This window comes from Podarcis erhardii (assembly GCF_964252035.2).
Source record: "Podarcis erhardii genome assembly, chromosome: 13".
Taxonomy (NCBI): Eukaryota; Metazoa; Chordata; class Lepidosauria; order Squamata; family Lacertidae; genus Podarcis; species Podarcis erhardii.
The window spans coordinates 25938433-25953867 of record NC_138502.1 but is presented as its reverse complement, the minus strand read 5'-3'; the positions used below and the strand labels follow the sequence as shown (position 1 = coordinate 25953867).

General features: G+C 42.3%; 1 protein-coding gene across 6 annotated transcripts in view; it reads left to right on the top strand.

Annotated features, from left to right (window-relative positions):
* UBTF (upstream binding transcription factor) overlaps window positions 1–15115 on the top strand; it is a 46457-nt gene extending 31342 nt beyond the window's left edge. For all 6 annotated transcript variants that reach the window (XM_081836454.1, XM_081836449.1, XM_081836453.1 and 3 more), the window contains 8 exons: window positions 1433–1588; window positions 2216–2326; window positions 3148–3236; window positions 4112–4301; window positions 4935–4982; window positions 6163–6231; window positions 7452–7601; window positions 8387–15115. In XM_081836454.1, coding sequence (XP_081692580.1) covers window positions 1433–1588; window positions 2216–2326; window positions 3148–3236; window positions 4112–4301; window positions 4935–4982; window positions 6163–6231; window positions 7452–7601; window positions 8387–8500 — 927 coding nt within the window. In that variant the 3' untranslated portion in view covers window positions 8501–15115. The remainder of the gene's footprint in view (window positions 1–1432; window positions 1589–2215; window positions 2327–3147; window positions 3237–4111; window positions 4302–4934; window positions 4983–6162; window positions 6232–7451; window positions 7602–8386) is intronic.
* Window positions 15116–15435: the final 320 nt, after the last annotated feature.

The following is a 15435-nucleotide window of genomic DNA, read 5'->3' as shown; positions in this document are numbered from 1 at the left end:
TTGTGATTGCTCCAACCTTATGTTCCTAGTTGGCACTGTCCACCGAAATTTGTCATTGAAACTACAGGGTATACCTTATTTTCATATTGTTAATCTACATAAAGATACATAAAGGTTATCTGTGTTGCTTTGTTTTTCATTATCCTGCATCTGTACCAGGCCCATACTTGACATGTTCAAACCTCACTGCAGCTGTTTTCTAGTACTGTAAAGGCCACCTAAACATTAGGAACTTCCTGACAGTAAGAGCTGTTCGACAGTGGAATTTGCTGCCAAGGAGTGTGGTGGAGTCTCCTTCTTTGGAGGTCTTTAAGCAGAGGCTTGACAACCATATGTCAGGAGTGCTCTGATGGTGTTTCCTGCTTGGCAGGGGGTTGGACTCAATGGCCCTTGTGGTCTCTTCCAACTCTGATTCTATGATTCATTCAGGAGTGAGAGATCTGAAGCTCTAAAGCCAGAGTCATTAACCTTTGGCCTTCCAGCTATTTCTGGACTAGACCTTCCATTGACCATGCTAGCTGGGGCCAATGGAGGTTCCGTTTCAGCAACATCTGGAGTGCCACAGCTTAGTTAAACCTGCTCTAGGGAGTGTAGCTTCAAATCTTCAGCTCTAATAATGTCTGTCTTTAAGATTACATCTGTGCACAGAAAGAGGTATACATCCACAAGACTCCTTGAATTTAGCACTTTAAAAATATTAGTTTCTGTGCTGATTTTACTGCATCTCCCACATTATAAAAAAGAGATAATTTTAAAGGCAGAAAGATGTTTTTTGGGTGAAAGCTGTGAAGAATAACTGATTTTAATGGGGGAAAGAAAACATGATAAATGACCTTTTGGTACAACAAAAGTGCAATGTTTGTTTTTATCTTGCAAATAATTAAATAGCAGAAATTTGGTTGCAGTTAATAAAAGTAGTTAGATAGCTTGCTAGCCATGTTTTTAATGTACTAACAGAGAAACTTCCTTACAAGAAAACCTGCGACTCATGCAGAACAAAAAAATAAAATACAGGTGTCTTTCAAGAGGACACACATACAATGTTTTGTTCTATATATTTTTCGAAAGTGCTGGGTCAGGCTTATAGTGGGACTCGCATAAATTGAGCTCCTGCTGTCCTCCTGCAAGTGCAGGTCACAAGGCTGTTCAGAGTTTTTTAACCACCTTAATTTGTGTCCAGAAGCTAATAGATTGGCCCATAACTGATTATTCTGCTTTGGTTTAAAACCTGCTGTTCCTCCGGTTAACAGCTTTCTTCCTCAAAATCTGTGTCACAGACGTGGGGGAGAACTACTGCATCATTAAGCCACACACTTTCCAAAACACAGTTTCAGTGCTTAACCTTTTCCCCCCAGCCAGCCTGGTTTTCTGTGTTTCTTATCAATCAGCAATGGGTTTTTCAAAGATTTTGACCATGCGCGTTGTTTTCTAGGCCAAGTACAAAGCTCGTGAGGCTGCCATGAAAGCTCAGACAGAAAAGAAGCATGGTTCCGACAAGGAGGATCGCGGCAAACTTCCCGAGTCACCGAAAACAGCTGAAGAAATCTGGCAGCAGAGTGTCATTGGAGATTATCTTGCTCGCTTTAAGGTAAAGTGGGACAGCAAAGGCCTAGTTTCATAATGGAATGACCTGCAGTGTGTCAGTAGCAAGACATGTGAGTGACAAAGCAGAGAGCTGTATAGCTTTGACTTGCTCCAAAATAGAGGCAGGAGTCTGCAGGGGGGAGGGGGCTGACTGACAACATGTCTTGGAGAGGAGTGCCATCTGAGGAGGTGGTGTCCAGCTTGGAATTTACTTCAGAGACTCAAGAAGGAGATGAACAAGGGGCAGCTCCCATCTGGTGGGTGTCCGGAGGAAGAATGTCAAATCAGATGAGCTGTGCTAATGGGAACTGTAGCTGTAAATAGGGCTGATGTTATTATTGCCATTGAATTGATAAACTGTAATTTGAGGGATGGTAGCATGAGCCAAAGGATTGCAAGACTTCCCTTGTGGGGAAAGGGCATGAGTTCTGGCCCCTGGTTTGCACGCTGCAGAACTCATGAGATGACCAGCGTAGAAAGTGGGTTACCAGGTAAGCAACCTGCCTTTTTCAGGTGGTAGCTGGCATGAAGTTAGGATAGAAGTGGTGGGCTCAAAGTGGGGAGTTGTCTGAGCTCTGCACTTTTATGGAGTCCATGACAGTATATAGTAGCAGCTTTCCTTCTGCTTCAGAATGACCGAGGGAAAGCACTAAAAGCCATGGAAGCCACCTGGAACAACATGGAGAAGAAGGAGAAGCTGATGTGGATCAAGAAGGCAGCAGAAGATCAGAAACGATACGAGGTTAGTCAGTCTTTTTTTAAAAAAACCCCACCCCACCTAGTATTTTTCACTTCAGTGTGATTGCACTGCATCGAGTGTGTGCGTGTGCACAGTTTCCACAGGAATGCAGAAAAACAGTCCTGTGTGTGGTACTGGGCACAGAATATCAACTTCCAAAAAACCAGCCAGTTTCTGGCTGTATGGAGATGTGCTTAAATGTAAGTGGCTTGTGCTTCCTGCCAGTGAAATGGTGGAATAAGATTATGCATAATTACACAGATTACATACATTCTCTTGTTTTTCTTGGCTCAGAATCTGGATTGCCAGAGTTCTAAATTTTAATTCATTTTCTCTAGCAACTTGCATGCGCAGCTCCTCTGTTTTACAGCTCAGGAGTGGGAGCCATTGGTTTCTGCTCCAGATTTCTGCAGCTTTGTAAATGAGACACGAAAGTTACTAGCCTGCCAGGAGCTAGCAGAAGAGAGACAGACAACTCCATTCCTCTTGTAGCAGCCTGCTTGGTTCTGTACTGGGCTCAGAGAAGGAGCAGGGCACTCAATTTCTTCTTGGTTTGCCTACCCTGCATGTAATTCCTTGCCACCTCTGGCTAGGAGGTTAATACTTAAAATACAAGGTTGAAGCTCTGTATATGTTTCTTGGTAGGTAGTTTTCTGGGTTGTTGAGGAAAGCTAGCAAATGTCCAAGTTTGCCTCATTGAAGGCTTAGGCATCTGCATGAAATAGGAGGGCGGGGCAGCCTTTTTAATTTTTCTGACATTTTTCATTGAGCTGGACCAGGCTTCTCAGCTTTGTAATTCTGTTTCTTCTTTTTTTGTTCTGCAGCGAGAACTGAGTGAGATGAGGGCGCCACCATGCACAACAAATTCCTCCAAGAAGATGAAATTCCAGGGTGAGCCGAAGAAACCCCCCATGTAAGTATTGCCATTGTTTTAAAAAGAAAAAGGCAGGGTTGTATGTGTGTGCTTATAGGTTTTGTGTTCTGAGTTGTGGTTATGGCTTACAAACGCACAGTGGTGAGGAATCAGTGGCCTTCCTGAAGTTAAGTCAACTTCAGTAGGTGGATAATTGATTGGTTTAAAGGCAATCTATAAATACTGTAAATAAAATAAAATAAAAAGTTCACCATACATAACTGAAGCACAATTAACATTTCTGGAAGCCCAAGATCATATTAAAACTGATGAACCAAAACCAAACAGCAGCAACAGAATAACTTCTAAAAGGCTTAATTCTCCAAAAGATAAGTGAAGTTTCTGAATGGAGCCAAGAGAAAAAAACAGTTGAGCTTCCTAGGAGATGCCATTTGAGTTCTGTGGCTACCACTGAAAATATCTGTTCCCTGTGTAGAGCAGGGTGGCATCCAAAGAGAGTGCCTGTGTTTGCATATCGTACTCAACCATGGTTATGTGCATGAGCAAGAAGGAACCACCACAAGCCTTTGTCTCAGTATACCTTTTCCCTCCTTCCATGTGACTGGGAGGAGGATTTTGCAGAGCTGCATTCCACTTTCCACAAAATCTGACTTACCATTTCTTATGAAATGGTGATAAGAATGTAAAACAAATTGGTAAGTTTCCAAACAAACCAAAGTTTGTTTGGAAACTCTTAACGGCAGTGGGGGGGGGTCCGGCTGCTCCTTTCTGCCTCTGAAACCATGGTTTAGCAATGCATGTGAACCCATACCACTAAGTTTTCCAGTATATTAAATAGATCCTGCCATCAGTCCTGCTGTCTTTCTTCCTCCTGCCCATTCACCTGTAACTTCTCTCTTTTGTGTCCTCACCAGGAACGGGTATCAGAAGTTTTCTCAGGAGCTGCTTTCAAATGGTGAACTTAACCATCTTCCTCTGAAGGAGCGGATGGTGGAGATTGGAAGCCGCTGGCAGCGCATCTCTCAGAGCCAAAAGGAACAGTACAAGAAGTTAGCCGAAGAGCAGCAGAAACAGTACAAAGTACACCTGGATATGTGGCTCAAGGTGAGCTGTCAGTTGGGGGAAGGCACAAGAACAGGTAGCAGCTCCTTGAGAAGATCAGAGTGTTAGCAATGAAGCATCCGTGTGAAAGCCTTCCAAGTCAAGCCATATTGACATTTGACTCTTGTTCTGCAACCAAAGACTTTCAATCTGTATGAAATTCTGCTCATCCCCAGTTCCTATCAGCAACATAAGCATCCTAGACACTGTGTGAGCTTTCCCCACCTCTCATCTGTCCTCTGGCCTCATGGATCATCCTGCCACACAGAGCACTCTCGCATGTTCGTATACCTTGTCTGAGGTTTTGTTCTGTGTTTTCTCTGCAACCCAAATCAAACTTCCTCTACCCTGACAGCATCTGCTTAGGCTTTTAGCATTTTCAGCCCTCCATTCCCTGCCTGTAAAATGGGAATAATTGTTCATAGGGCAGAACTCATTGAAGGACAGCCAGGGGCTTGCAAGAAGTGTCATATTAAAGTGCTGGCAAGGAATGATTCATCTGTGGTAATTATAATCTGGTTGCTTTATGTAGGGACTATAATCAATCCATCTTCTCCCACTCCCCATGTTTTGAACCACCTCCATAACATGCTTAATCTTGGCTTCTCACTCCTCCCCCTTCTGTCTTCTCTGCAGAGTTTGTCGCCACAGGAGAGAGCTGTGTACAAGGAACATACTTCCAACGTAGGTGTCTTGCAAGTGTTTGGAGGGGACTGGCAGGGGTATTTTTTCAACTTGACCTCTGAAATACAGTATAGCTTGGAAGTGAAAGGAAGGGAATCTCTTCATGCCTGAAGTCTAGGGTTCCATGTTCTGTAACTCTGGTTAGGTCAGAAACGAGGAACCTTTGGTTCCCCCCCCCCCCAAAGAAAAAGCTTCATTTTTGTATGTATGGAAGATGGAGATGGTTATGCGAGTGTAGAAACCCGCCTACCTTACAAATATAAACATTACATTCATTGTTCTGTCCACTTGCCTCTGCTCCTCCTACCAGTGGCATTCCCAGAAGGAAATGTGGCCCTCTGACTGAAAAGGGATACCTATCCCAGCAGGACGTGCATCAGATAAAAGTGTACCAGTTACTGTGTGAAAGCTGCTCTGAATTAAACAGGGTATTTATGGTTATTGAATTGGTACATTTTGATTTAATAATAGGATAGATTTCCAGGATGTTATAAGAATTCTTGAGTAGAAAAAGCTTAAGTTGCCTTTGTATTTTCCTCCTGCTGCTTGTTTTAACTTTTTTGGCATCAAGTCTTCAGAATCTAGTGCCACAAGAGCTAGGCAGTTTGTCAGGGGCACATTTGATTTTTGCTAGAAATGGAGCATTGGGGAAGGGGCAGGCTAGATACTAGCTTGCTGAAAAGAATGCAAGTGTTTTCCTTGCCACTGATGCTGTCATGGGTGCCACATAATAATAAACCCATATGACATTTATAGAAATCTTTTAGTGTGGCAGCACCAAAACTTTGGAACTCCCTGCTTATTGACAACAGGCAGGCACTTTCACTGTACTGTACTGTATTTGGCACCTGCTAAAAACATTTTTGTTTAGGCAAGCCTACCCAGATACCAAGAACATTGGTGTATGTTTTAATCTGTTTTTAGTTTATTGCTGATTTTAATTTTTTGAGAGTTCTAAATTGTTGTTAATTACTTTTATCAATAATTTTGTTGTTCTATTATTTTTGCAAACTGTTTTGAGGGTTCTTTCTTTTTTTGCAATCAAGCAGTATACAAATTTTATGAAAATAAATGTTATAAATTTTATGAAAATAAATGTTATAAATTTTATGAAATAAATAAATGTTGACTCTTCCCCCCCCCTTTCTAACACTGCCCCCTCCCACTTGTATCTCAACAGAAACGCAAGAACATGGGGAAGATGCGAGGCCCAAATCCTAAGATGAAGCCCTCGGTGCAGTCCAAATCAGTAAGTGCTTTAACACTTCTTCCTCTTCATCATGCAGCTGTTACCCGCAATGGAATAATCCAGGGAAGCTTGTTCCAAGGTTTGCCTTTGGCTGATTTAATGAAGCCATTTTGAAAGTGTTAAAACTGACCCCAGGAACTCTGCTTTCTTTCTGAACTAGTCTGGTAAAGCATTGCAAATTATTGTAAAAGTCCTTGCTTGCTTGCTTCTTATTTCTAACGGGAGGGAGCCAAATTCTATGCAGGTGATTGAACTGATGGATGGGGCCCACTGATCTTCCACTGGGAAGGAGAGATGCAGTCTCCCTATAGTTAGTTATATGGTAGGGTTGCCATACGTCCAGAATTTCCCAGATGTAGCCAGAATACTGCAGTCGGAAGCAGTGTCTGGGTGTAAATCTCTAAAATTTCCAGGGAAATCCGGACGTATGGCAACCCATGTTGGCAGTGTCTTTTTTGCTGATTAACTTTAAAAATAGCTCAAAAACATCATTTTTAGCTCAACAGCTTTGCCAAGTAAAGCTCAACAACCCCATTATAGGGAATGTAGGTTTTTTTTTCTCTGTAGCTAAGAGGCACAAGTAGCTTTGCTTCCATGAGCATCAATTGATTCGCATGACAACTCTTGGGATGGATTTTTTAAATTATTAGTCTCATGAAGATGATGTTTGGATGGGGAGAGGTTTTCTGCTGCACTTCAGGTGCTGATAGCTGGAAAGCTGTTTGCTCTTCAGACCCCTTTTCTTTTCTTTTCTTTCTTTCATTTTGGTCTTCTCCACTTTCCTTAAGTGGGCATGCTTGAAGTTGCAAATGTAAAAATCCTAGAGCTCTTGAGCATTTCATTAAAAATAAACCAGTGGTGCAGCAGTTAATTTTCTATAGTGAGAACTTTGGGTTGTTGAGCTGGCTTTCTTTTAACAGAATATTGGGGCAGAAGGGGCATATATTTTACCCTCTTTTGTAATTTCTGGCACAGCTATAGTGCATTCAGTTTCATTTAAGGCCCTGAACCATGCCTGTGCCACCCTGGTGAGCACCTTCACATTTCATCTACATGCAAGAAGGCACATTTTGAGAAATAGGGGTATGTTTGGCCACTTGGGATTCTTACTGTGGACTCTTGGGTGTATAAAGGTGAATGCCATCTGTTGAGCTCTAGGTGCGTTGCTGGTGTTTTCAGTCTAGCTCTCCCATGTCTGTTAAATCCTGTGTGGTTTGCAGGAATCTGAGGATGAGGATGAGGATGATGATGACGACGATGATGACGATGAAGAGGAAGAGGAGGAGGACGACGACAATGCTGACTCCTCTGAGGAGGGAGGGGATTCCTCTGATTCAAGTAGTGAAGAGGAGAGCGAAGACGGGGATGAGGTGAGTGTGCGGGCGTCTGTACACTTCTCTATATACACTACCTCTTGCTCACACCTATTCTGCAAAACTGATTGTCGGGGCTGCGTGTTTCAGTGACTGCTTAACTGTGCTTATTAAGCAGTGGGGGCTATCCCCAACAGCTGGGCTTTTCACAAGTTCAAAAGTGCAGTGCCTCTGAATATAACTAGAAGGCTTTTCCTCTTTTAAGGTGCAACCCTAGCATCCCACCCAAAACATGGTGGATGGCAAGGCTCCTAGGACAGATGGTGAGAGGTACAGATGAACACAAGCCAGCACCTTGCATATGAAGGAACAAAAGCGCAAGTCAAGGAGCCGCTGTAAATACATATATACATTTTCTGTCAAAGCGATCTAAATTCTGTACCAAGAAAATGCTGGATTCTGCAACCTGTATAAATGACACAAGCTGAACAAATCTCTCATTTCGCATAATTTTATTTGACAGCTTCTATTATCCTGCATCCTTCTGGTTTCTACTAGTTGTGGAGGATGGGGGCAGGTGTGCAAAGCACTGAAAGACCTAGCCACTGGAAAACATGCTCATTTCCCTCCTTGGCTTCTGCGTTTCAGTAGGTGGGGGCGACAAGTCTTCAAGCATATATCTTTGAAACCATAAGAACAAGGCACTTTTATTCTAAAAATAAATAAATGTTGCATTTCCCAGTAAACTGAATTCTGCACCCCGCCACATTCTGCAGTCCCTCAGCATCACCTTGGGTACCCACACTAGACATAACTTCATATCTTGCCTCTTCCCTCACCAGAATGAAGAAGAGGATGATGAAGAGGACGATGATGATGACGACGACAATGAATCTGAGGGCAGCAGCAGTTCCTCGTCCTCCTCAGGAGATTCTTCTGATTCGGACTCCAATTGAACCATCCCCTTTCTCCAGCCGCCTTTCTTGCTGTACTCCATTCGGTTTTGTTTTTCCGGATAAAAGTAACATCTACAGCTGGAGAGCTAGGATGGGGAGGAAAGGGAGGAAGGAAATCACTGTGGTTTAATTATCTTCCTCTCCTCACACACCTCACATTGTATTTAACTGTGTGTGGTTGTGTGTGAGGGGAGCAGGGGGGTAGAAAATAGCTGACAACCAGCGGAGGGTTTTTTTGTGGCGGTGGTGTGGGGAGAGAATTTTTATTCTATACTCCTCTCTCTTATTCCTCCCCCCCTCCTGAATCTCTCTGGGGTTCCCCCCCCCTTTTTGTTGAGGTGGGCAGGGTCCTGGCAAAATACAGGCCCCTTTTTATTTCCTCCCCCTCACATATCTACCCCCCCGCCCACCCCCAATTCTATCCACCAGCTTTGGACTTTGTACAAATTCTTTTTTAAAAAAAACAAAAAACCAACATGGCAATGAGAGATTTCCCCACCCCCTTAGCAAACAGCCAGGGAGAGATGGGTTCCAGAGAGCACGAGCCATGGAAGGTTCTGGACTTTGCCAGTGTGACCCACCTCTCCTCAAAGTGGACAATCTTGTACAGTCTTGAAATTTTACACCTTGACGAAAGAGAACAAAATGGCCACAGCTGCACTTAGTTATTTCCTGTGATGAACTGGATATCCAGCAAACGTTTCCTGCTGAAGGAAACGGGATGGGAGGGTATATTTCACGTGAGTGCATGGCAAGGGTCAGGGAATAGAAAAGGAACTGAAGAAAAGGATTTCTTTTGCAGAGAGAATATCTGACTGGTATGCTGTCGCAGGAGAAGAGAATTTTGGGAGCTCCAAGGTTACTGACTTTATTTTGCAGGAGGTGGACTTTTTCTGTCGTTTTTCTGACCAGCATTTAAACAAAGACAGTAGTGGCCAGACCCCTTTGGGTTGTTGTTGTTGTTAATATATATATTTTTTTTTACAATGAAGTGACCAATAATTGTACCAAAATGGGGCATTTTGTTTGACTGTCTTTGGAAGCGGGAGGTTGGTTGTGGGTGGGATCCTCTGTGTCATTAAGCTTTTTTTTTTTTTTTCAAAAAAAATGTTTTATAAACAAAGTGAGACAACCATCTTTTTTACAACTAAATTATCCCATCTTTGAGATTGAGTACGTCATATGTCTCTTACCCTTATGCAGAGGCTGGGATCTTGGGAGTGGATGGGGTTTGTATATAAGAGGCACATAGATTCCCCTGGCCCCCTAGCATGCCTTGGTTTTATTCAGGCTGCATGTGTTCATTCAACTTTGGGCAGAGGAATGATTCCAAGAAGAGAATGATTCCAGCCACCAAGAAGTGTATTTCTTAGCCTCTTCTGTGGGGAATAGAAAAGGAAAGGAAACTCCAGTACCAACTTTGTGTTTGCCCTGTAAATGGCATCAGAGCTAGTAGACATGCTATTTGGGGGTCAGGTGGTGGTGGTTGTAAAAAAAGAAAAAGCAGCAACCACACCTCCTTTTCCCTTGTAAGATGCCCGATCATACAAAACATCACCATGCCACAAATTCCCCTACCCATTCTCCCAGGAGTAACTAAAGGGGCAGGGAAATTTGCAGCTTGGTGATTTCAAGAAACACTTTGTATGACTAGACATTACTGGGCAAAAGGAAGGGCCAGAACTACATGGCTGCTTCTTCCAAGGGCATGTGTCTCCTGTAATGTGGTAGTTCCAGCCTGAAAAAAGAGCAAGAAACTATTGCCTTGTTTGGATGTAAGACTAAGATGTGTGTTAGCTCTACTTGAACAAGCCTTGGATGTGTAAGCTTTCCCCTTGCTGTGAAGAGATGAAAAATGTTTTGTTTCCTTATTTAATTAACCATGGTTACTTGTTGTGTCCAAATGTGGACAATCTGGTTTAACTTTGCTTTACGGAAACAAGCCACAATTGGAAATAATGGTCTGTGATCCTGGCTTGTTTCCCTAAACCATAGTTAAGATTTGCCATAATATTAAACCATGGTTTATTGCAAACAGAGAAGAGAGTTTCTAATCTCACAGTGGAAGAAAGAGGAAGGGGGAGGATGCATGAGCCTGAGACTTGTTCGCATAATGTTTATACACAGTTTAGCATAATGTCCAAACTAGATCAGTACAAATTAAATTGGCATTGGTGATTTTCTCAGAAAAACAAGCTGGTATGTTGCATCTTGCTATCTAATTGGACAGGTGGTATTTAGGCAAGGCTCCTTTTGCTTCTTCCCATCTGTGTTCCCTGTCCTTCTGTTTCTTTAATATTTTACATGCAAAACATAATTTAGTTTATGAGAGCATGCATCACTGACTAGCCTTTATTTTTACATTCTTTGGACGATTACCTGCTCTAATAATATGACAAGGAATTTCTCATTTTTAAGGCCAGATCCTGCAACTAGCGGCTTGTAGCCCCAATTTGGCCTGTAAGCTGGTTGTGTACTATATCTTGGCTCTTCAGTGCCCTTCATAGCACACTGTGTCTTCTGTTGACAAGCAAAATGAGAATTTTGCAAAACAAACTTCAAATGCATTGTAGTTTACAGAATTCATTGTTTCTCCTTGAAATATATTTTGGATTTTTATTTTTAAGCATACCCACCAGAAAAAGTACACACGCACCCTTTTTATCCCTCCCCCCTTGTGGAAATTGAACACATGGCTTGTGCTTTGCCAATCTCTTTTGGGTAAGTCTGGAAACCTCATGAAGGAAACATGGTCTTCTAAAGAAAGACTTGGCTTCTAGCACTGCAGATACTCCCCTGGAGGGAAGCTGGACCATTTGAGAATGCAGTCGAGAGAGGGAGTTACAAAGGGCACTGAAGACCCTTCCAGATGCTGGACCACAGCTCTCATCATCCCTGATCGTTGGCCATGCTGGCTCGGGTTGATGGGAGTTGGAATCCAGCTACATCGGGAAAGCCACAGGTTAGTCAAATCCGATTTACAGGATAAAAAAAATCTTAACGGCAGTATTTCCCATTTAGTCTGCTTTTCTCTATCAGTTCACTGTCTCTTGCAATGTCTTGCTGTGCCAAATGTATTCCTTCTCTTTGAGCATCTTGGCCCCACAGTTGCCCTTTGGAAGTGTGCTGTACCTCCGTTCCATTACTGGGAAGAGTCCAGTTGCTAAATAATCTTATTTTGAACCAGCAACTCAAATAAATACAAAAGTCTCCCACTATTGCAAAATGCCTTGGGAGGACCTACAGGTTTCAAGCATTGGAACTTTCCCTACCCTTTGCTAGCATTTCTAGTTTTTTAAAAAAACACCCACGTCATCTTGGGTAGCAAACTGTCAAAACTAGCCACAGGATTGATATTAAACTTACATACACCTGATTACAGGCACCACTGGAACCTGTGTAAACCTGGCTCCATTGAAATCTTGAGTGGCTCTTGGTGGCCGTATTAATTTAGGAAAGAGTATTTTGCATTGTGGGAATGACTTGACTGAATAACATGCAAACGTTCCCATAACATACCTTGAGAAGTGCAAGTGAGGATCAGTTTTCCACTGTACTTTCATTGGGATGAACAACTTACTTCCATGAGCATTGACATATTGCAAAGCACATCAGTCATGTTTATGAAGAGAAGTGCACCGTCACGTATGGGAGTGTGTGTGTTTGTGTGTATGCAGTTGTTGTGGGAATAGTTCGGACAAGTCAAGATTTTCCTCTGTCTTTTTTGTTTGTTTGTTTATGCTTTTGGTACATATTAGTCTGGGTTGCTTTGGGTTGAACTCTTGGAGGCAAAGCAACAGAAGTATGTTCTTTGGACAAGCGGTCAATCTCAATAGCCCTTTGGCTTTTCTGGCTTGGTATAAAATACCAGTAACACATCCAAGCAGGGATTTACTGAATAACACCAAATCATTTAGAGCAAAAGCTTTTCAGGGAAAAAGAAACTTACCTGAGAACATAGGAAATCAATTAATGTACAGTACACATGAAAATGGGTCTTTTTGTGCCCTTGAATAGTACTCAAACGGTTATTAGTTTTTTGTGGATTCAGTACACTTGAAAAACCTCCAAAGATCCTAAAGACTTGAAAAGACTTGAAAAGATATTATTAAGTACATGTAATCAAAACTAAAACCGTTGAAGAAATGCCACTCAGGAAGAATCACTAAATGATGTAGGGTGTAATCCACCCCTTTTGGGTGGGGCAAGGGTTTGGATTGGTAGGTGGAAGTGCTGCCACGGAAAAGGGACATTCCAAGGGAGGGGCCAAGTCGGCCACACTGCCATCAGTGGATAGCACCGGGTCTGATGCTGGTCCAGCTTGGCATAGCATTTTGCCTGCCACCGGCTTCGATCCCAGCCCATGTGCCTGGTAGGACTGCTAACGTGATGGCAGCCCTGCTGCTCTCTTAAGCACTGCAAGGCAGTAACTCAGATTTGAATGTCTTCCTAAAGCTAAACAATAGTGGAGCTGTATGATGATGATAAATAACCATTTACAAGAATTACAAGAAAAGAGTGGCAACATGTAAAATCGTAAGTAATCCGTTCGCTTTTTAAGTCTGTATGATCACCAACACGTTCTCATTCCTGAAGTTCTTTGGGTTATTCTATAAATCCTTGCCTGCAACCTGTCACTGACCTTGAACTGGTGTATAAAAGTATTACATTTAAAAATGCTTACTATGTAGGGGTTTACTTGACCCAACATCTCATTTACATGGCTCTTCACCCATGTGCTGGTCCCTTGATATGCACAATTCCCACACCAGTAATCTTTGATCAAGAGGGAAGCCTCACTGCCATGCAAATAAAGAAGCTATCACATGGGTTAAGAGCCTTTTCAAGCAAGGCACCAAACTACAGGGAGCCCTGCATGGGGGTAAGTACTGTCTCCAGATTGTGTGGTTGGGTGTAATCTTCCTTTAGAACCAATAGGTGTTCCTCAAAGCTAGAAGTTGTTTTCGGTTGTCGTCATTGTACCTCATTCTGCAAGAGAATCCTGACGTGGGTGGGGGGGTTAGACTTGTGAAGAAGTGTGGCAAGTTGTGTATGTTTCAGGTAACACCTTGTTGCCTCCTCCTTGCCCTCTGCCCGTTTGGTGCTAAGTTTTTCTCATTACGTGAACTGCATGGAAGCTACCAATAAATGCTTTTGCACAGGGAGGGCCCATACAGAACCATGCTAAGGGGGCATCATGGCTATGGATCCCCAAATCATGTGGAGTTTTTACATGTAATTGGCTCACCTTCCTTGAAGGCAGTGGAAGCTGAAACTCCATCCCTTTTAAGTGACCCTTTGGTATGTGTATTTTAATCAGTTGACACCTCTTCTGTTGAGTTATTTCTTAGTGAACTTGTGGCTGGTATAATGTGTACTCTGATTCACACATGCGCACATCTTTTGTGGAGGTAGGTGAGAACCAAAACCTTAACATTTTTGGACTCCCTTTTTATATAATTTTCAAGCCTTTCCCAGTTTTGTCTCTGCTGGGGTAGGGAAAACCTTGTCGTCTCATAAGATGTTTGTCAGAACTTTGCCAGAAATGAGATGACCCAATGAAAATGTAGGATGCATCCTTTTAGATGTACCTTTCTCACCTCAAGGAAGTTGGTTATCATTTGTGGAATGGATGCATTTGTTCTGATGCAGCAAATGTGGCCACACGTAGAAGTAAATTACGCAAAATATCAGCGGCAGGGGGAGAAGGATTGCATACAATAACCAGGCAGTGTATGCAACACTTTCTGTTGTTCTAATGGAGCCTTCCCTACCTTGGTGCCTTCTTCAAAGGCCTGGCAAACTGGGACTGACTTGAGGGCATCAGGTTCAGGAAGTCTCTTAACAGATCCTACCCACTAGAAACCTGAAAAAAACACTTCAGCCATTGCCACATCAAGCTAGATTTCTCCACATTAACTTTGCTTTTCATTGCCATGTCTGAATTCTGATAGGGTGTGCCCAGTCATGCACATTTGTCACACATCAACCCCTCTGATGCTCCTGAACTCTCTATTTCTGATTCCGTCAGTCAATCTTCCTTCCCCCTTTTCTCTCTCTCCTCTCTCTCATCCTTCTAAAGTGAAACACCTGGTTTGATTTTGCTGAATGTACCAGCTCTGTTGTATTTTAGTAGATGTGTTTTTTAAGTAAAAAAAAAAAAAAACCTTAAAAAAACCTTGTTCTTTAAAGTAAATTTCTTACAGTACTGATGTCTTTTTAAAAAAGAAAAAAAAATGTTACCAGGGGTTAGGGGGGGAGACAGATTGTACTGTAAGAAGGTGGGACTGAGTGCATTTTTGCACTGTTGACAAAATGTGATATTCCAGATAGAAGTTCTTGTGAAAAAGGAATCATTTTTTTTCTAATATTTAAAGTGTTTTTGTAGATTAAAAAAAACTTTAAAATGCCAAAAAATATTAAAATGTACTGGATTTCGGTTTCTATTACTAAATGGGACTTGGCAAGCTCAGGATGCTTTTGGTTTCCTTAGAGGTTTTTGCTATTTGCACCAACATGGCAAGAACTTCAGCCTCAAGTCTAAATAGACTTAAAACTGTGGATCTCCCTCCCCTCCTTTTTTTTCCCTTTTGTATAATAAAGAGCAAAAACAAAGCCTTAGTTCTCATGTCATTACTTGGAACATTAAAAAGAACTTGCAGGGAAAAGAGGATTTGAGGCTGTTAATATATGGGTTGCTCTGTTCAAGTTGACCATATCTTTCATTTCTGGTGGATATACTAATTGCTATTACTATTTTGCACTTTTTTGTGGGCCAGTAGAGCTGTGGACCTGGATATTGCCTTCCTCAAATGCAATCTGTTGCATCTCTGAAATACTGTACCTGAAATTAGAACTTCAGACTAATCCAGGCAGCAAGGCAACATTTGTATCAACGCTTCTAAGGCACTCGGAGGCAATAAACTAAAGATATA